The 22,705-nt window shown below is 36.0% G+C and overlaps 1 protein-coding gene and 1 pseudogene across 1 annotated transcript in view; both read left to right on the plus strand.

Moving 5' to 3' along the window:
* LOC139818341 (uncharacterized) overlaps positions 1–13,356 on the plus strand; it is a 16,923-nt gene extending 3,567 nt beyond the window's left edge. Inside the window, 9 exon segments of the mRNA XM_071786954.1 lie at positions 8,027–8,168; positions 8,249–8,550; positions 9,277–9,354; positions 9,357–9,519; positions 9,522–9,833; positions 9,836–10,081; positions 10,084–10,266; positions 10,269–10,421; positions 10,424–13,356. Coding sequence (XP_071643055.1) covers positions 8,027–8,168; positions 8,249–8,550; positions 9,277–9,354; positions 9,357–9,519; positions 9,522–9,833; positions 9,836–10,081; positions 10,084–10,266; positions 10,269–10,421; positions 10,424–13,356 — 4,512 coding nt within the window.
* A 3,205-nt stretch (positions 13,357–16,561) lies between these two features.
* Positions 16,562–18,661, plus strand: LOC139817887 (uncharacterized; annotated as a pseudogene).
* Positions 18,662–22,705: the final 4,044 nt, after the last annotated feature.

Here is a 22,705-nt window from a genome sequence, read left to right on the forward strand (position 1 = left end):
CCTCTTCTAAAAAGGAGATGTGAAGTTTATTGTTGCCGCTTTTCCGCGATGCCGATTGGTTCTCTTGCTGCGCTTACTTCATTTGCAGCTGTCATTGTATATTTTGACAGTTGTGTATAATAGGGTTAATAGTGAAATGTTAAAGATAAATAGCGCGCGCGTAGCGCGCGTCTGTAGTGTCTAGTCTATAATAAAAAATAGTAATGAAGTTAATGAAATAAATAATGGTATAAAATTAGTTAATGTTAACAACGATATTGAAATAATTCAAAACATTCATAACTCAACTTTGGAAACTTTAAATAGCAATATTATTTCTTCCATACCTAGCACGTCAAATAGATTGATAAATTTGAATGATAACAGATTTGACGATTTAATTATTTAAATGAAGTACCATCACAGGATATTATAATAGATGATAACGTAATAAGATCGAAATCAAGGTATGTTAATAAAAACAGAAGATAAGGTGGTATGAAAAAAATCGAAGTTTTAAAAAAGGATACATGGATATTAATATGTCTCAAATTATTCAATTAGAAAATGTTGCAGAACATTATATAGGAGAAATGAATGTATGTTGTGAACATTGTGGTGCAAAACATTTTAATTCTGAAAAAGTAGCTAATAAAGGCAATTCGTTTAACGATTGTTGTAGTCATGGTTCTGTTAAGTTAGATCCTTTACCACAACCTCCATGTGAACTTTACAAACTGTTTACAGGAAATCATCCAAAATCAAACCATTTTTACAATCGTATTCGTGGTTATAATAATACATTTTCATTCGCATCGTTTAATGCAAATATATCAAATTTTAGTGCGCAAAGACGTGGACCTTATTGTTTTAAAATTCAAGGACAAGTTTATTATCAAATTAATACTGCGTTATATCCTGCACCAAGTGAAATGCCAAGCTATGGTCAACTATTTATTGTAGATAACAATGAAGCAACAGAGTGTCGGTTACATCGAAATTCAAATCTTGATGAAGAAATTTTGCTTTTAATAGATAACATAATGCGTACGAATAATATATTTGCACATCTTATCGAATGATGCACGAAGAAATTCAAGTACAACAGCAAACGTCTGATAATATACGTGAATACAATTGGGATTTCTAACAAAAAGGGGAATTGATCGTGGCCGATACAATGTGCAAAAGGTAAATGAAGTTGCAGCTGTTTTTTCTACTACAGCAGATGGTGAAATTCCGGAAACTTATGTCACAATTTATAACATAAATAATAAAACTTTACAACAAGTTAGTACAATGGATCCAAATGTAGAACCATGGATTTATCCATTGTTTTATCCATATGGTAATCAAGGTTGGCATGGTAATTTACAACGCAAAGATAGTAATAAACGAATAAGTAGAGCTGCATACGTAAAATATCGAATAGCTATACGTGATAATTTTAATATATTTGTTATGGGAAGACGATTATTTCAGCAATGGCTTGTAGATAGTTATGTAAAAATTGAAAAAGATCGAATTAACTATTGTAAACAAAATCAAAAACAATTGCGAGTTGAGACTTATCAAGGATTGATTGATTATTTAGCAAACGCTGCCAATAATAGCGACGCTCACATTGGAAAAATGGTTATACTTCCATCAACATTTGTAGGTTCACCGCGTAATATGTTGCAACATTATCAAGATGCGATGGCTATTGTTCGAAAGTATGGAAAACCAGATATTTTTATTACTATGACTTGTAATCCAAATTGGCGCGAAATTAGAGAGAATTTACTTCCGGGTCAACAACCTGCAGATAGGCCAGATATATGTGCTCGTGTATTTAATATAAAGAAAGATTATTTGATTGACGTTATCGTTAGACAAAAATTTTTTGGTGAAGTTTTAGCATATGTTTACGTAATAGAATTTCAAAAACGTGGATTACCACACATACATTTGTTGATTACATTAAAACGAAACTGTAAAATATTAAATCCTGAAACAGTTGATAGATTTATCTCTGCGGAAATTCCTGATCCTAATGAAAATGAAAGTTTACACAATGTTGTTATGAAACATATGATTCATGGGCCATGTGGAGATTGGTGTCTAATAAATGATAAATGTTCGAAACATTTTCCAAAACCATTTCGACCTGAGACGACTATGGATGAAGATGGTTATCCGCAATATCGTCGAAGAAATAATGGATTGCTATATGAAAGACCTGGAAGATACGTTGTTGATAACCGATATGTGTACCATACAATCCAACACTTTTACTTTATTTAACAGCCACATTAATGTTGAAATAGTTACAAGTATACGATCTGTAAAATATTTGTATAAATATATTTATAAAGGTCATGACGCTGCATCCGTAATCATTGGAGAGAATATAGATAAAACAATAATTCATGACGAAATTCAAGATTTTATCGAAGCTCGTTATGTCGGGCCCGTGGAAGCATGTTGGCGCATTTTAAGTAAACCTTTGCAAGAAAAGAGTCACGCTATATTTCGTTTACCAGTTCATTTACCAAACGAACATAGTATAATAATTGATGACAGTATTAATAACCCAGCAAACGCAAAAGGATTAAAAGATATTGAAATTTTTAATACTTTGAATCCCTTTTTTGGCGGAATTAGATGAAATTAGATGGGATTCGAAATGAGATGGTCCAATCCCATGGAATCCAAAAAAGAAAAATTTCAATTCCATCCAATCCTATGGAATCCGTAAAGGTTATGAAATTGCATGGCATTAGATGGTTTAGAAAACGTCTCGCGCCTCCGTTGGGCGACCAAGCGCCGTTGTTCGTCGGTGAGCTTTTGTGTATGCCTAAGGGCATTACACGCACTACTGCCGACGGGCAATTAGCCCGAAAATGAGATTTGTAAGATCTGTCAGGCACCGTAGGGGGTCCCTTTACATAGCGGTCGAGACGACGAAACTTTGAACTCGAGAAGATGCCCCGGCGATGCGACGCCTAGCAGCGTCGACGCGAACTGCCGGTAATGCAGATACCGCGCGGGCGTGTACTATTGGTGGCGCGTACCGCCACAGAGTTCAACACGGACACTTTTTAATCCCTATCCTGGCATTCAATGGTATTCATTTTATTGTCAGAATAGACGGAATTCAATGGAATTCAATACGGAAATTTTTAATTCCTAGTTTGGCATTCAATGGTATTCATTTCGTTAATGGAATCAATGGTATTCAATGGAATTTATCACGAAACTTTCCAATCCCTAACCTGGCATTCAGTGGTATTCATTTCGTTAACGGAATCAATGGTATTCAATGGAATTCATCACGAAACTTTCCAATCCCTAACCTGGCATTCAGTGGTATAATATTTTTGTGTCGGAATTGGATGGGATTCAAAAAGACAAATTCTTTCCAAAATAAGGAATTCCATGATATTGAAACTATTTCAATCCCTTTTTTGGACAGAATGGAATTCGGAAAGTCCTTAATTGAATTCCTGGCAATCCCGTTTTAATTCTTTTCAATCTTTTTTCGTTTGCTGGGAACGATACAATAAGATCTGCAATAGAACAAGTAACAATGTTATTAGATTATTTTCAGTTAAATGCTCGAGATGAGGAAGCAAGACAATATCTATATAGTGATATTCCATCTCATTATGTATTTAAAAAAGTTACAGTTAATGGCAGAACTATTAGTCGTTGGGAGAAACGTCAAAGATATTTTAATTGCATTGGTCGTATGTATTCTGTCAGTCCGTCTCAGATAGAATTGTTTCATTTACGTATACTTTTATTACATGTTAGAGGAGCTACGAGCTTTCAAGAATTAAAAACAGTTGATAATGAAATACATCAAACTTTTACCGCTGCATGTTTAGCATTAGGACTCATAGAAGATGATGAAGAATGGTATCGTGCGATGAACGAAGCGAAAATTTGGATGATGCCAAGACGACTTCGTAATTTATTCGTGCGAATTTTAATTCATTGTCAACCTGTTTATCCGAAAAAGTTATGGGACGAGTTTAAAAAAGATATGTCCGAAGATTATATAAGACGATTTGGACTTATAATGGGAATAAAGAAAGCCTATAATTACATTATTAATTTACTTCAAATGGAAGGATCTAACATTATTAATTTTTCTGATATGGAACAAATAACAGAGGAACAAGAAATAAATGAAGAAGCACAGATTGAGGATATGTCAATAGGTATGTATGAGAAGCCGGGCTTTGAACGAGCGACGTGCTCCCGCCCTTCTAGAGGGCAGCTCCCGAGTGGCGCGAGCCTCGGGGCGCCACGCTTACGTGCGGTCGTGTGAGAGCTCACAAGAGCTCACGGCAGAGAGAAACCTGAGAGAGGCCATCCCGGCATTTTTCGTCAATTTTTCTGTGTCACATTTTCGACGCGCCGCCTGAGAAAGTGCGTATCAACTACGTCGTTTCGCTCGGTAACCGCACATGGTTTGCGTCCGTGCTAATGGTTCGTGTCCGAACTAGCCAGTTAGAGGGGATATGCTGCGGCCGCGGCGCACAGTAGAGCCGTTTGCGCGAATCGCGGAAAAAATTATGTTACTTGTAAAATATGCAATGAATGATCATAGAACCTTTCAATGTTGACTTATAAAAATTGCAAAAGTGTATATTTATTAAAACAAGTATTTGATTGAAATTAAATAAAAATTCAATTTACATTTAATTTACGTATAAGAGCAAAGTAATTCGTGCGTCGATCATCGCTTAAGTCTAAATTTTTTTGATGTGGTTTACTTCTTAAACTAGTTATTAACGGATCGGATGACACGAGCATCATATGCATAACATCTTCATTTGTAAACAGACGGCTACATTTTCTACTATGATTAAGTCGATATCGTTTATAGTCCTTAATTATTCTGCCTCTGAGCTTCTTCGATAATGTCCCAACAGGTAACGCTGCATTTTCCGAGGCATTTTCTATAATTTCCTTACCGTGAAGAAGAATTTTATGAACGGTAATTGGCATAAAGTACCAAGAATATTTTTCAATAAATATTTCCGCTGCCAAATTGTACGCATATAAGAACCGAATTTTTCTGAATTTATTTCTTCACCACAATTAATCGTTTGTAATATTGTGGAAAATCTTCTGATCAATTTCTCGTCAACTCCAGTTATTTCTGCTGTGATTTTTGGATCAGCAAAAAATCGTCGAGAAGTATTTCCGTCATTAGATGATCCGGAACCTTGTTTAACGATGTCTACCCTCAGTCCAAGTTTATTATAAAAAGCGTCTTGTATTCTTTTTTTTGTTTCTCTTTTTTAACGCGTGTTTCTGGCGTTGTTGACCACTTTGTCTTGAAAGACAAATTGTAGGCAATATGTAATATACATTTCATGAATTTGATTCGTGCGTGCAAGGGTGACATTATTCCTAATTTGAGTGCTTCTTTTCTTTGTTAGAGACTTTATTAATTTCTGTTAAGTTGTTCATTTGAGATGGTTTGGAACCGCAAAATGAACCACGAAGATATATATATATATATTGCAAAGCATACAATTTGAATACACAAAAGAAACTGCTGAAAAATAAAAAGTGAAAAGCAACGTATGGATGACGAAATTGCTCATACGAGAAACAGAAATAGAAAAGTTCGGAACCACATTCAAAATAAATCATCAAATGATATTTACGATGATAAACGGTAAGGTAGCTCAAGCTGTAACCCACACGCCTTCATCATCTTCGTGGTTCATTTGCGGTTCCAAACCATCTCAAATGAACAACTTAACAGAAATTAATAAAAGGTCTAACAAAGAAAAGAAGCACTCAAATTAGGAATAATGTCACCCTTGCACGCACGAATCAAATTCATGAAATGTATATTACCATTATTGCCTACAATTTGTCTTTCAAGACAAAGTGGTCAACAACGCCAGAAACACGCGTTAAAAAGAAGAAACAAAAAAAAGAATACAAGACGCTTTTTATAATAACTTGGACTGAGGGTAGACATCGTTAAACAAGGTTCCGGATCATCTAATGACGGAAATACTTCTCGACGATTTTTTGCTGATCCAAAAATCACAGCAGAAATAACTGGAGTTGACGAGAAATTGATCAGAAGATTTTCCACAATATTACAAACGATTAATGTGGTGAAGAAATAAATTCAGAAAAAATTCGGTTCTTATATGCGTACAATTTGGCAGCGGAAATATTTATTGAAAAATATTCTTGGTACTTTATGCCAATTACCGTTCATAAAATTCTTCTTCACGGTAAGGAAATTATAGAAAATGCCTCGGAAAATGCAGCGTTACCTGTTTGGGACATTATCGGAAGAAGCTCAAGAGGCAAGAAATAATTAAGGACTATAAACGATATCGACTTAATCATAGTAGAAAATGTAGCCGTCTGTTTACAAATGAAGATGTTATGCATATGATGCTCGTGTCATCCGATCCGTTAATAACTAGTTTAAGAAGTAACCACATCAAAAAATTTAGACTTAAGCGATGATCGACGCACGAATTACTTTGCTCTTATACGTAATTAAATGTAAATTGAATTTTTATTTAATTTCAATCAAATACTTGTTTTAATAAATATACACTTTTGGCAATTTTTATAAGTCAACATTGAAAGGTTCTATGATCATTCATTGCATATTTTACAAGTAACATAATTTTTTCCGCGATTCGCGCAAACGGCTCTACTGTGCGCCGCGGCCGCAGCATATCCCCTCTAACTGGCTAGTTCGGACACGAACCATTAGCACGGACGCAAACCATGTGCGGTTACCGAGCGAAACGACGTAGTTGATACGCACTTTCTCAGGCGGCGCGTCGGAAATGTGACACAGAAAAATTGACGAAAAATGCCGGGATGGCCTCTCTCAGGTTTCTCTCTGCTCACGGTGTCTTAGCGTTCATGACGTGTTTGTGTACAGAGAGCAAATATATCATATAGAGAGTAAGAAATACGTGTGTTTTTCCTGTCCACCTCGCCACGAATCGCAGTCACCGTTATCGAATAGCCTACAGGTTATGGCCCAGGGCACGATTCCCCTGCGTAAAAACGAAGCACGAAAACATCTAAACGTGTAACGCGAAGTGTGTGAGACGCCGGCGAAGGGCATCGGGAAGACAAAAGCATTTTAGAAGAATCTAGAAGATTAGAGGGTAAGTAAATAATATTCCTCGTTGCTGACGAGCAAAACGAGAGAATTCTCAGCAAATAAGAACGTTCGTTCGATAAATGCTGTTAGAAGGAGATAGATGTTTTTGTCTTGAGAGATAGAAATAGAGGCAACAGTGACAATAAGAGAATTAGAGATAGATGTATAAAGAGATAGATGTGTGAGATATAAAGAGATAGATGTGTGAGTAGAAAGATATAAGAGATAAGATGTGTGAGATAGAAAGAGATAGATATATGCCGCTTGGTAACAAGCTGGCGGGAAAAGCGATGTGCCTGTGCAAGTCCGATCGTGAACGGCGAGAGTCATTTTTTTGGCGCGCGAAAGTCCGATCGTGAAAAGTGAGTCATTATTTTGGCGCGAGGGACGCGTTGCCGGGCACGCGCTGACGCATGATCGATTTGAAAAACATAGCATCGATGCGACGCCATAACACATATATATATATATATATTATACAGGCATGTGTATGGAATAATTTTCAAAATCGACATGTATCGGGTCGGTAATTGAGCATGACTAGCTGTGCGGTGTAGCTTGATTACTGTACAGGGAGGCCGCGTAAATTTGTATGGGCCCCGTGCGCGTGCGTGATCAACCCGAGCTCCCATAGATCTTTTCAGCAGTGCTGGAGATCGCAACGGACAGTGGTGTGCGCGTGCGGATAGCCCTGCAGAGGCGCGTGGTTTTCTCGCTTTGGGGTTATTGTGAATTGCAGTGCGTTCTATATAGCCTCATAAGCATAAATTTTTATCGCTGAAAGAGATCTAGTGATAGAAATTGTAAATTATTATCGGTCAATATGAATGTTGGTTTATCTTGTCAAAAGAGGAATGCTAATGTTCAATTGATATTTAAATCCCGATTTAGATGGAAGAAGATAAGACGAAAAATCTTCCGATGGATGAGGAAGAAAACCAGGATTCACTGGTTGACTACGATAGTGACAGCAGCGTGGTCACAGTGGTAGAGAGAGAGAGAGCTAGTGATAAAAAGATGAGTAAAGATGAAGGTAAGAGAGTATTTTTTTTAAATAAAACAATCAAGAAGGATAATATACTTGTGTATTCAGAGATAGAGTAATTTAAAAATTTTGTTTAGAAGAAAAAGAGAACAAGAAGGAGACTGAAGCAAAGGGTGCAATCCCGAAACGTGGCAAACCAAAAATAATAGAAAACATAGATGTAAATAGAGAATGGGCTGAAAATCGTCCTGTACTACCCATAGGGACAAAGATGCTTTACGAGAAACAAGAAAAGACGGTTGAGAAAATGGAATCGGTAATGAAGATGTTGGATAAGGTTATGACTCAAGCAACCTCCATGATGGAAAACATGGTAGAAGTCGCCCACGTAAATTTAGAGAAAGAGAAACTAAAGATTAGACGTTTAGAGGTAAATAAACAGAATACACAAAGTAAAGTAGAAAACGGTATACAAACGGTTAAAGAATCAGAAGTAGAGCCTAAAAAGAAAAAGTTAGATGAAACAGTCTGTTCAGTCGAGAAAAATAGAAGTTTAAGAGACAATTAAGAGTGCTTTAGAGTAGAATTAAACAGTCAAAGGTTGCATATTAGAAGAGAATATAAGCTGACGCAAAAATCTAACTTTGATCTTTGGATGGATTATTTAAAATCCGAATTAATGAATAACGAGTTATTAGATGTAATAGATTCAAACATTGATAGTCCAGAAAATCTTTCCGAATTAAAAGTTGCTAAGAGAAAAAGTCTAGTTAGAGATATAATAATCAATCATTTAGATGAAAATTATCATAAAAGGATTTTACATGAAAAGATCCAAAAGAAATTTTGAAGAAATTAAGAAGTTATAAAAAGAGTGAAGTAAAACGTTACTCATACATCGGTACGAACTAAACTCTATCAAATTAAAATGAGAAAAGACGAAAAAGTAAGTGATTTTTGCGAACGCTTTGATTCAATAATTAGAGAATATGAATCATGCGAAGATGCGGTACCTCTCACAGAACAAGAAATGAGATCTGCATTGTATCAAGCTGTGTCAATTAATGTGCCGGAACTGAGGAATGTAGATTTAATTAGAAGACAAACTAATCTTAAAGAAATGAATGTAGATGAAATAAAATCTTTCATGATGCAGTTAGAGGCAGAGACTAAGAGTGAAGTTAGAGAGAAGTTAGAGAAATCAGAGGTTAGAGTGCAGAGGGCTACCGCAGAAGAGCACAAGAAGTAAAGTGCTACCGATGCAACAAATTGGGTCACATGGCGAAGGACTGCCCACTAGCGGGATCAGAGGCCTGGTTTTGTTACTACTGCCAGGAGATTAGAGGACACAAGGGTGATAGCTGTCCTAATGCCGGAGCCCAGACGAACAGATTTAGAGGAAAAGGTATACAAATAAAACCGTTAATAAAAATATAAAGAAAAAGGGTAGATTTGCGCAAAGAGGAACAAAAAGAGTAGATAATAAAGGGAAAGTAACCAAAATACAACCAGCCAAGAAAACTATACCATCGCAAACAGCAATTGCAGGAAAACCAAAAGAAGGTAAATTATGCATGGCTAAAGTAATAGAAGATAGAGATAGTTCAAAAGAATTAGTCAATTTTATTGTAGATTCGGGTGCAACAGATCACATTGTGAATAAGAATATAATTTTGTCAAACTTTGAAAAATGTAATAATAGAGTTATTAAATGCCGAATAAGAATGAGCTTGCAGACATTTCAATAGATGGTAAAGGAGATCTTTTGTTGTTAACAAATGAGAAAGAAAAGAAAGTAATTAAATTAACAAATGTAATTGCAACGAAGGAAGTATCCGAAAATTTACTATCTTTAAGAAAGCTGGCTGATGCAGGGTTCAGTATTTATTTAGATGATAAAGTGTTTAAAGTTCACAATAAACTAACAAATAAAATTGTTTTTGAAGGAATTTATGAGAAACCAATTGGATTATGCAATTTGAGGTTAAAAACAATAATATAGAGGACAATGAAAATGTAGAATGTGCTGTGTATAGATGTAGAGCAGAAATTGTTCCACATTGTGAGTCTCCTGAACAATCGCAAGCAAACATTCAGACCAATGAATTATCAATTTCGGAGGGAGAATTAGACGAAAGAGACAATGTGGCTCTGCGATTGGGAGGGAGAATGAAGGAGAGCTCACAAATGTGAACGAAAATATAGAATACAATAATGCTGAACTCGATCAAGTCATTAAGTTAGAAGATATACAAACATTAGAGAATATAGAAGAAATGTGTGAAAGCTCAGTAATTGAAAAGTAAAGAAATTAGAGAAAATAAATGAGGCGATGTTATGGCATGTTAGATTAGGTCATGCGTCGTTAAACTATTTAAGACAGCTACAAAAAGTAGAAAAGAGATTAGAGACAGTTAAGTTTGATAACTCCATATTAGAGTGTGAAGTCTGTATAATGGCAAAGATGGCAAAATTGCCGTTTAAAGAAAACAGAAATAGAGCACAGAGACCACTACAAGTGATACATACGGATATCATGGGTCCAATAAAACCTATATCTTATCCAGGACGAAAGAGGTTTATAATAACCTTTATAGACGATTATTCTAGATTAGCGAAAGCTTACTCCTTGAAGACGAAAGATGAATCGGGAGAAGCTCTAGAGAAATACCTAATATCCGCCAGAAATCTACTAGGAAAAAGAAAAAAGCTATGCTATGTGAAGTCAGATCAAGGCAAGGAATTTACGGGAGGTGCTTTTAAAGAAGTGTTAAAAAGAGAAAATATAGAAGCCATATATGCACCACCGTACACTCCGGAACATAATGGAGTTGCAGAAAGGTTCAACAGAACGATGCAAGAGAAAATAAGAACATATATGTTCGACTCGGGATTACCAAAGAGTATGTGGGAGTTGGCAGTTGACGCTGCTGTGCATGCGTACAACAGATCTCCACATAAGACTATAGAGTATGAGATCCCTTTGAAGAAGTTCTCATCAGAAACAAGCTGTCATTTCGAGCAAATAAAGAGATTTGGATGCATTGGATATGCAAGAGTACCAAAGCCTACGTCGAAATTTGACAAGAGAGCTATTAGAGGTGTGTTGGTAGGATATACTGACACTGGATATATACTCTGGCATCCAAGCACAAGAAAATTTATAGAGTCCCGACACATTAGATTTAATGAAAAGATAACATATAAAAATGTATATCAAAACAGTCAAATAGAAGAAGAAAAAGACTTAGATAAAAATTGGATGAAAGAATTTGTAGAGGATGAGGAAAAGGGAGAACAAAAACTAGAGATTCCTGAGAAAAGGAAAAGAGGTAGACCGAGAAAACAAACAACACAACTAGACGAACAGAAGCAGAAGGACGCACGAAAGGAAAGTGAAGCTCCAATGACTAGAAGTAAAACTAAAAGAAAACTAGAAGATAATGGAGACACTGATGTGCGGAGAAAAATAGAAGATGTTAGCTTTGCTAATTATATTAATGTGAAAAATATTCAACGGAATATAGAGAATGAAGATGAAGTACATCAATGCCTTATGGCATCGTTGAATAGAGAGCCTGTTACTTATAAAGAAGCTATATCAAGTAACGAAAGAGAGAATTGGAAAATTGCAGTCAAAGAGGAACTTGAATCTATGTATGCTAATCAAGTGTGGGAACTTGTCGATAGACCATTAGAGAAATTAGATGGAAGACGACCTAATATAATAGATTCAAGATGGGTATTTAAGAGGAAATTAGAAGCAGATGGATCAACCAGATATAAAGCGAGACTGGTGATAAGAGGATGTAAAGACAAAAATGTGTATGATCTAAAAGAGACATATGCACCGGTTTCAAGATTGTCACTGGTTAGATCTATATTAGCAATAATAAATAAATATAATTTATACGCTAGTCAGCTAGATGTTAAGACTGCGTTTTTAAATGGAGTTCTAGAAGAAAAAGATGAAATATATATGGAAATTCCAGAGGGAGTAGAACTGGATGAAAACACCAAGAAGACTAAGGTGTGTAGATTGAATAGAGCTTTATACGGATTGAAGATAAGTCCGAAAAGATGGAATAAGAGATTTTCAGAAGAGGCTAAGAAACTTGGATTAGAGAACGACCTACATGAGCCATGCCTGTTCACGTGGAGGAAAGAAGGCAAAATAGTGATCGTATTACTTTATGTAGATGATATGTTGGTTGCAAGTAATGATCAGAAGAAATTAGAAGAAATCAAAAAGAAGTTGAGTGAAACATTTGAGACGAAGGACCTTGGAGAACCAAAGAACTTTCTGGGAATAACAATAGAGCGAAACAAAGAAGAAAGTTGTATGTATATTCATCAGACGCGATATACTGAGAGCATATTAGAAAAGTTTCATATGAATGAATGCAAGCCTCAGAACACTCCTATGGTCACCAGAAAAGTGAGCAATAAAAACAGAAAATTAGAAGAAAAGAGTATTAGAGAAGAAACTAAAAGAGTACCTTATAGAGAAGCTATAGGAAGCTTAATGTATCTGGCGAATGCTACACGACCTGATATAGCCTTTGCAGTAAACTATTTAGCAAGAAGACAATTAGAGCCCACGGAAGAAGACTGGCAAGATGTAAAAAGAGTCTTCAGATATCTTAGAGGAACTGCAAATAGAGGATTAATGTTTAAAGGTAAAACAGATGAATTAGAGTCGCTGACAGACGCTAGTTTCAGAGATTGCATTGATTCTACATCCACTGGAGGATATATAATCAAAATATTTGGAGATGTGATAGCATGGAGAAGTCATAAACAGACATATGTCACACTCTCTACCTGTCAAGCAGAGTATCTAGCAATGAGTGAGGCCTGTCAAGAAGTAATCTCATTAGACAAGTCGCTCAGATATGTTGTTGGAAAAACATTCTTGCCTGCAACAATCTGGTGTGATAACAGAGCAGCAGGAAACTGCACTAAGAAGGATGGAAGTCACAAACTTAAAATGTTTGATGATAACTTAGAAGAAATAAAGAAAAACTTAGAAGAAAGAGAAGAAACTGGAAACAGAAAACATATGGCTGACACTCATGGAGACTTTATCAAACAGTGTGTTGATCAAGGGAAGGTGAAAGTCGAATGGATTGAGACCAAAGAGAACTTGGCAGACATTATGACAAAACCTTTACCTTTAGAAGCATTTGCATATCTAAGAGACAATATAATGAATATAGAGTTTGAACAGAATTAGAGATCTATTTTACTCGATAACTGATTTTTGATATGTTACAGATAAAGAAGAAAATTAGACGACCACGGATCGCTCGCACAAAGGGAGGGAGTATGAGAAGCCGGGCTTTGAACGAGCGACGTGCTCCCGCCCTTCTAGAGGGCAGCTCCCGAGTGGCGCGAGCCTCGGGGCGCCACGCTTACGTGCGGTCGTTGTGAGAGCTCACAAGAGCTCACGGTGTCTTAGCGTTCAGACGTGTTTGTGTACAGAGAGCAAATATATCATATAGAGAGTTATAGAAATACGTGTGTTTTTCCTGTCCACCTCGCCACGAATACAGTCACCGTTATCGAATAGCCTACAGTATGCAACAATATAAACAATTAAACGTAGAACAAAAACAAATTGTTGATACTATATTAGAAGTAACAACAAGTAACAATAGTAATAATAGATGTTTCTATATCGACGGTCCAGGTGGTTCTGGTAAAACTTTTATTTATACAACTTTGTATTATTTACTTAAAAGTAAAGGAAACATAGTAAGTACAATGGCATTTACCGGAATTGCAGCGACATTATTTCCAAATGGGAGAACAATACACAAAGTTTTTGGATTACCTGTACCTCTTTTTGCCGATTCTACATCGAACATTAAAGTTCAGTCTAAAGAAGCTGAAAATTTAAAACTTGTGGATGTTTTTGTTGTAGATGAAGCTCCTATGGCACCACGTTATGTATTAGAAATAATGGATCGAACATTACGCGATATAATGCAAAATGATTTATATTTCGGTGGTAAAATCGTTCTTCTTGGTGGAGATTTTAGACAATTATTACCTATAAAACAAGGAGCTACGCGTTGTGAAATTATAAATTTATCGATAAAATTTAGTACTCTATGGAAACAATTTAAAACATTTTCATTGACACAAAATATGAGAATTTTACCTCAAGAAAAAGAATTTGCACAATTTTTATTAAATTTAGGTAACGGATCTTTAAATGATCACTCGGATAATATTCATATTCCAGAAAAATGTGTAGCAAACGTTAACTCTGATATGATAAAAGATATGTATGGAGACATTATAACACATAAGCGATATAAAACTATGGCTAATCACGTTATATTATCTGCAAGAAATGTCGATGTTGATGAAATAAACGAAAAAGTAGTAAGTTTGTTGGATGAAACAACAGAGAGAGTTTATACAAGTGTAGATACTCCTGAAACGACTGGAGATAATGAAGATATACATGAAATAATTTTGACAGAATATCTTAACTCTTTAAACCCAACGTGTCTCCCACCGCATGAATTACGTTTGAGAAAATACACTGTTGTCATACTTATTAGAAATCTTAGTATCAATGAAGGTTTATGCAATGGTACCAGATTATTAGTTCTAGATTTAGATAATAACTTATTGCGTTGCGAAATTTTGACAGGTAACAAGACTGGAGAAATTATCTTTCTTAATCGTATCACTTTATATTGCGAAAATGTATATCCATTCACTTTCAAAAGAAGACAATTTCCGGTGAAATTAGCATTTGCTATGACTATAAATAAATCGCAAGGTCAGACCTTTGACAAAATTGCAATAGATCTTCGAAAAGATGTATTCAGTCATGGACAACTGTATGTTGCGTTATCAAGAATTCGTTCTTGGGAATCATTGAAAATTTATATAAAGAATGATAATCTATCTAATGATAAGTAATGGAGATACGTAAACAATATTATTGAAATACATTTTTCATATATGTCGTAAGATCTCCTGAGACAATCAAAATCGTCGAGTGAGCCAGAGCGAGCCGGCGCGGCGGCTCGGCCGGATCGGCGAACGCAGCGGTGCGCAGCTGCGTGCGACAGAAAGAGACGGCTATTATGTGGCTGTCCTAACCTAATCTCCTCCACTCGACTCTCCGGCTGACTCTCGTCTCTAACCTGGAAAATCTGCTTGGAAATAAAGACAGCCGTGATCCGTGATCGAGCATCGAGCTTACTTTTCTCGCTGTCACGCGACGTCATACACGCTACACCGTGTACTGCAAAATAATGACAGACGGAAAAGTGAAAACAGCAAATTTGTGATGTGTAAAACCGTGTTATGCGTGAATTTTGTCATTTATTGACAAAAATGGGAAATAAATCGAGACATCTCTCTCGACATATGCAATCCTCTGAAAAAAGGATGGATGAAAAGGTTAGTTTATATATTATGGCTAGTTTTAATAATTGTCAGAGGCGTTTGTGCTGGCTGATTTAATTATCAGAGGCGTCATTCGTGTGCTGGCTAGTTTTAATAATTATCAGAGGCGTTTGTGCTGGCTGATTTAATTATCAGAGGCGTCATTCGTGTGCTGGCTAGTTTTAATAATTGTCAGAGGCGTTTGTGCTGGCTGGTTTAATTATCAGAGGCGTCATTCGTGTGCTGGCTAGTTTTAATAATTGTCAGAGGTGTTTGTGCTGGCTGGTTTAATTATCAGAGGCGTCATTCGTGTGCTGGCTAGTTTTAATAATTGTCAGAGGCGTTTGTGCTGGCTGGTTTAATTATCAGAGGCGTCATTCGTGTGCTGGCTAGTTTTAATAATTGTCAGAGGCGTTTGTGTGCTGGCTGGTTTAATTATCAGAGGCGTCATTCGTGTGCTGGCTAGTTTTAATAATTGTCAGAGGTGTTTGTGCTGGCTGGTTTAATTATCAGAGGCGTCATTCGTGTGCTGGCTAGTTTTAATAATTGTCAGAGGCGTTAGTCGTGTGCTGGCTAGTTTTAATAATTGTCAGAGGTGTTTGTGCTGGCTGGTTTAATTATCAGAGGCGTCATTCGTGTGCTGGCTAATTTTAATAATTGTCAGAGGCGTTAGTCGTGTGCTGGCTAGTTCTAATAATTGCCAGAGGCGTTTATCGTGAGCTGGCTAGTTTTGAATAAATTCCAGAAGCGTCTATTCCGACGGTACTGGTAGAATAAAATTCGGAAGCGTCTGTTCTGACAGTACAGACATGATAAATGTCAGAATTTTTAAAGCTGGCTTGAAAATTATTGCAACTATATGTGATCAAGGAGGACCGAACATGACATGTATTAAAAGTCTTCTCCAGGATTCAAAAAGCGAATGTATAAAAACAGGTCAAGAATATCGTAAGTATAAAATACATAAAATAATTTAAAAAACAGTTAAAATACATAAAATAATTTTTTATTCCATATTTCAGGAGATATTATTCAACTTTTTGGGCAAAATATTGTACCCATTTTTGATCCACCACATCTTTTAAAAGGAATCCGTAATAATTTATTATTTAAAAATTTGGAACTTGATACCACCATATTGAAAGAAAACGAACGACAGTTTGCGTCCTGGGACATTATTGAAATGGCATATAAAATGGATATGTATACAAATACATTAAATCGCCAAGTACCAAAATTAACAGACCAACATGTCATTAAATCAAAAATAAAAAAATGAAAGTAAAATGTGCTGCTCAAATTCTAAGTGCAAGATTATCAGCATATTTAGAATATAATAGCAAAATCAAAGGTAATTTAATCAATCTCATTATCACTTTCTTTAAATTTACTAATTTGCATATAATTAATAATTGTAACAATAACAAATAAATATAAACTGTATATAATCTAATTGTATGTAATTTATTCATTTTCTAGGAGGATTTATTGAATCACAGATTGGTCCGTTACAAATTCCAAACAAGGCAGGATACGATACAGCAACGGCATTGGATCTTTTTAATAAATTTTTGATTCCGTTAACGCACATACCTTGCATCCACAAACTCCTCTACGCGTAGCAGTAACGAAAAATAGTAAGCATCATAATTTTTGGTCACATGCCATTAAACGATTATCTAACATGCGATATGTCGATCCGAAAACTAAACGACCAGTTAAATGTATACCATCATTAAAAAATTGGATATTTACTTTGCGTGGTTTTAAAAAAATATGGAAAATTGTTGAAAGTAAAGGAATAAAATTTTTAAAAACAAGAAATATCAATCAGGATCCCTTAGAAAATTTTTTTGGTTTAATTCGTAGTCATGGACGCAGAAATATAAATCCGTCGTGCAGTCAATTTTGCGGGTCATATAAAACATTATTAATTAATAATTTTACTGGAAAACGATCTGTAGGATTCAATTGCGAAAACATAAATGATGGCGATTTATTATTTTCTTTAAAACAGTTTGTAAAAAATGCTACTTGTGTTATCTGGAGGCACGGTCGTGCCTCCCGCCAAGTTATACGCGTAGCGTACGCGAGGGCGAGGCCGCCGTGCATACTTTACGCCGAGACCGCTTTCGAGAGACTGCTCGATTATCGGATCAGCCTAACGGCTGATCCGATCGACTTCTAACTAGTCTCAATGGATAGCTTGGGGTCGATTTATGTAACGAAAGTGGTTTCATTTTTCGCCTACGTGTCCTACAAGCGGAGATATTACGATGCAAAGTCCAATATTGAAATTTCTATGTCTCCGTTTTCTCCTTATCCTTATTCTCCTTATCCTCCATCGTACTTGGTGGCTAGTAAGGGCGCGCGGTAAGGAGTGAAGAAATGTGCCATAGGAAACGTCGTTCATTGGACGGATTTTCTTCCCTCTCACTCTTTCTCCCTCTCACTCACTCACGTCTATCGGCGCTGCGCGACAGCGAGCGTGCGACCGAGAGAGAAAGAGCGAGCGATCATACGAGTTACCGATGTATCAATTAGCCACCTCGCGGCGGCCGTCGCGTACTTCGTTCCTGTCGCGCGCTCGCGTTGGCGCGGCAGTCTCGTCTCTCGTACTGCGGGTGCCCGTGCTGGCGCGCAGGGGCGCGCGTAGGCGCGTATGCGCCTGTGGCGATGAATAATTTATGTGTCGCCACAATGAATATTGAATATATATATATATATGTGTGTGTGTGTGTGTGTGTGTGTGTGTGTGTGTGTGTGTGTGTGTGTGTGTGTGTATATATATATAGGGTGACCCATTTTAACTTAAGCAGCCAAATAACTCGAAAAATAAGCACACTACGAAAAATGTTTAAAATCAAAATTTCGTCATTTCGAGGGGGACGTACAATGACGTTAAAATGAGCCCCCCCACCCCTCCCCCTGGGCGGTGAGGGGGGGCAAGTTTGAAATCTTAAATAGGAACCCCTATTTTTTATTGCATATTCTTGTTGCTTACCTCGAGAGCTTTCCAAAACACTATAATAAAGTATTTTTTCATTAAGAACTTTTGGAATTCTAAGGCTTGAAAGTTCTAATATTTTGACATAAAATACAAAATATCTTGTAAAACATTAAGTTTTCGGTACTGTTGCTTTAATACTTTTATGTACAGAATAATGAGACGAATCAATTTGTGTAATAAAAACACATAGTTGCTTTTAGGAAATCTTGTAAAACATTAAGTTTTCGGTAATGTTGCTTTAATACTTTTATGTACAGAATAATGAGACGAATCAATTTGTGTAATAAAAACACATAGTTGCTTTTAAGAAAAAGTATACAGATGCATGTTGCAAATTACATATTTTTTCTTAAAGAAACTATGTGTTTTTATTACACAAATTGACTCGTCTCATTATTCTGTACATAAATGTATTAAGGTAACATTACCGAAAACTTAATGTTTTACAAGATATTTTGTATTTTATGTCAAAATATTAGAACTTTCAAGCCTTATAATTCCAAAAGTTCTTAATGAAAAAATACTTAATTATAGTAATAATCATGTCAAGGCTGTCGATATTCAAAATAATGTTGATTTGGGAGCATATCAGCCTAACTGCCAGATCTTTGTGCTAAATTTCGTATATAAACATTTATTGTGTGAAGTTAAAAACAAACGTTTCGACCCTACGTTCGGGTCATCCTCAGTGTCTCATTACAAATTTTTAAAAATATTTAAACGCAATTTAACATGTAATCGCCATTACCGCAAGAAGCGCAATCTCCGCAATTTAGTATCTTGTTTTCAGTATGGATTTTGTTCTGAATTCCGATGTGTGCCACCTCCTTTGTCGTCGTGGGGTGTATCACGCAGAATGCCGGGACAGACGGTTATGTTTTTACACGTCTTCTCCTTTTGCCGAATCTATCATATCATTTCAAGACAATAAACTTAATATCATCCTTTTTTGACGAAGAGTGAAGGATTTTTTTTATATCGTTAAAATTATTAAATTTTAAAACCAACACACTGGTTCACTAGTATGAAAGAATACATAAAAGTCGTGAAAATAAAATAATGTTAAATTTGTAAAAATTAATTAAGTCCAATTACTCTATCAACCCCGAAAATGAATTGTGAATCGAAAGACTCTAGGATAATAATGTAAAATGATATAATAAATAACAATTTGAAAGTTAATGATTTACCTGACAGGCAAAGTCAAACAATCGAGAAGCATGACTCTTGTTATGTGGTACAAAATTTTATAAACGTCCGTGCTACGTGGTGGTCGTATGCAGAGTGAGAACTCAGAACAACCGTGAGCCGCGCTAATTTGAGAGAGGGGAGTGTGTCGTTGTTAAACCGGGGAGAGTGTATCCATTACTGGCGAATAGATGTCTGGAAATAAGTCCGTGTCGCTCTGTTTATTTAATCCGTGCATCTGTTTTTTTATATGTATCATTTCCGACACCGATCTCTTATACCATGACGGTTCATTGTCTAGTATTTTTATATTATTCCAATCGAAATCGTGGTTTTACTCATTCTATGACAAGAGATTACAGATGGTGAACCAGTGGTCTTTCTTATGTCCGATTTGTGTTCTTTGATTCTAGTACTTAGTTGTCTTTTTGTTTGGCCAACATATGTGGCCTCACAATCATGGCAACTAATTTTATATACGACATCACATCGAGACAGCGGACTTATTTTATCTTTTCCAGTTTTTATAAATGTGTTGAGCGATTTCGTTGTTGAATATGCCATTCTGCGATTGCATTTTTTAGCTATTGTATGGAAACTCTCTGACACATTTTTTACATAGGGGATGGTGAAAAATTCTTTTTTGTTATTATCTGTCTGAGTTAAATTCTCACTCGAACCTTCCAGTAAGTTGTTTTTCTCTGTCAAATATTTGATCCGATTGTTCATAGTGTTAAAAATGAAATCCAGTGGATAGCAATTGTCTAATAAGATTTCGATAATTGTCCTCAGATTCTTCGAATGGAAACTGGGGTGTGACAATAAAATCGTTCTATCAAACAATCCCAAGATGACTCCTTTTTTATGTTCTAGTGGATGGTTCGAGTGAAAATTCAGATATCTCCCAGAATTGGTTGGTTTCCTATATATGTCGAATATAATCCTCCCCTCTCTCTTTATTAACGTTACGTCGAGGAAGTTGATACGGTCGTGTCCACCTATCTCCATCGTAAACTGTAGTCGTGTGTGGAACGAGTTGAAAATTAAAAGTATTTCGTCAGTTAATTCCGAAGGGATCGTGAGTAGAATGTCGTCCACGTATCTATAGTAGAAAGGTACGTTAATAGGGACACGGCCGATAGCAACCTCCTCGAGATCCTGCATAACAATGTCGGCTAAAACAGGAGATAGGGGTGAGCCCATGGGGGTGCCGAAAATTTGTTTGTATAATGTGTTGTCAAAGAGAAGTATGTTGAACTTATTACAAAAGAAATGGCTTTCATGAATTCCTCCTTAGGTATCTCGATCGAATTAGAGATGCAGTCCCATCTCTTGTTTAAACTCTGTAAAACCAGATCCGATGGAACGTTGGTAAATAGAGAAACTACATCTAGTGATATTAGCGAGTATCCCGGATCTAATCTCATGCCATCCAATTCTTTGACCAGCTGGAAGCTGTTTTCAATATGGCTGAAATGTTTCGGGATGTTATTTTTTATGATGTCATGTAAGAACGCGGCCAGTGCATATAGTGGACTATTAATAGATGACACAATGATTCTAAGGGGGATATTTGGCTTATGAATCTTCGGCACGCCATAGGCTCGTGGAATTACCCCGTCTGTTGTAAGTAATTTCCTGTACGTAGGAATGTCTATAAAATCGCTCGCCTTCCACCTACTCAATAAGGTGCGTAATTCCGCTGTTAGTTTTTTTTGTCGGGTCTTTCTCAACTTTTTTATATGTGTTCGAGTCACTAAGCATTATGTTCATTCCCGATTTATAATTCTCTGTGTCCATAGCAACCGTTACGTTACCTTTATCGGCTCTTGTGAACAAAATATTAGGTTGTTTCTTTATAAATCCCTTCGTGGTATTAACCCATTTATTTAACATGTTGTTGTTTATGTCCTGGAGTGGATCAGCATGTCTGAATTTATTGAGGATGGAAATTGATTCATTCCTGATGTGGCTAGCATTCTCTTCGTTGAATTTGTATACTAATGATTCAATACATTTAATGAGATCTATGATGGTGTTTTCTTTTTCATGTTTTTTAATTGGCAGATTGAATCGGTTGCCAAGTTGTAGGAGAAGTTTCACCTCATCAGGTATCTCCAATTTACTCAGGTTGACAAACCATTCATTGTGTATATTTTCTAGTGAGGATTTGTAAACGAATTTATCCGGGGGGATCTTTACATTATAAGAAATTTCTGTTGGGGAAGGAGTGTTGTGGTGTCTGGAAATGGTCTTAGAAATTATGGATGACGATGTTAATTTCGGATTTGAAATGGTACAATTGTAGTTAATAGGTCTGATGTTCCGTTTTTCTTATCGTTTGATTTAGATATTAACCAATTCAATTTATCATCCATTCTGATCCATCCCATATGCCATAATCTATTTGATTTTCGCTCCTGTGACTCGAAAAACACATTAGTTTCTGTAATCGGTAAGCGTTGACAAATGCTTCTGTATAAGTTATAAATGGATGTTCTCGTGTGATGTAACTGCCCATATGCGTCTTTTAATTCTAATTTCAGAATTCTGATGGTATAATTCCAATTAATGCGAGTTGATTATAGTGTTTTGGAAAGCTACAAGCATATTCTTGTAGTTTTTGGCAAGCTACAAGAATATGCAATGAAAAATAGGGGGTTTCATTTAAAAAATTGGAGATGATCTTCATGTAACCTTCAAACGACTATCCAAGGTCACATCAATGGCACCATCTTATGTCCCCCTTCGAACCAAACAACTTTTGTCTGAAACATTTTTTCTTCCGGGCTTGGTTTTTGAGATTCGACTGGATGGATTAAAATGCGCCACCCTGTATATATATATATATATATATATAAAATAGTTTACAATTATATGTAGGGTTAAAAACCACAGTGATATAAGTCACATTTTTGAAAATATTGAGTCGTGTGCATAAATGCAATCAATATAATTTTTATGGACGTGTAGA

Source organism: Temnothorax longispinosus, chromosome 8 (assembly GCF_030848805.1).
Source record: "Temnothorax longispinosus isolate EJ_2023e chromosome 8, Tlon_JGU_v1, whole genome shotgun sequence".
Taxonomy (NCBI): Eukaryota; Metazoa; Arthropoda; class Insecta; order Hymenoptera; family Formicidae; genus Temnothorax; species Temnothorax longispinosus.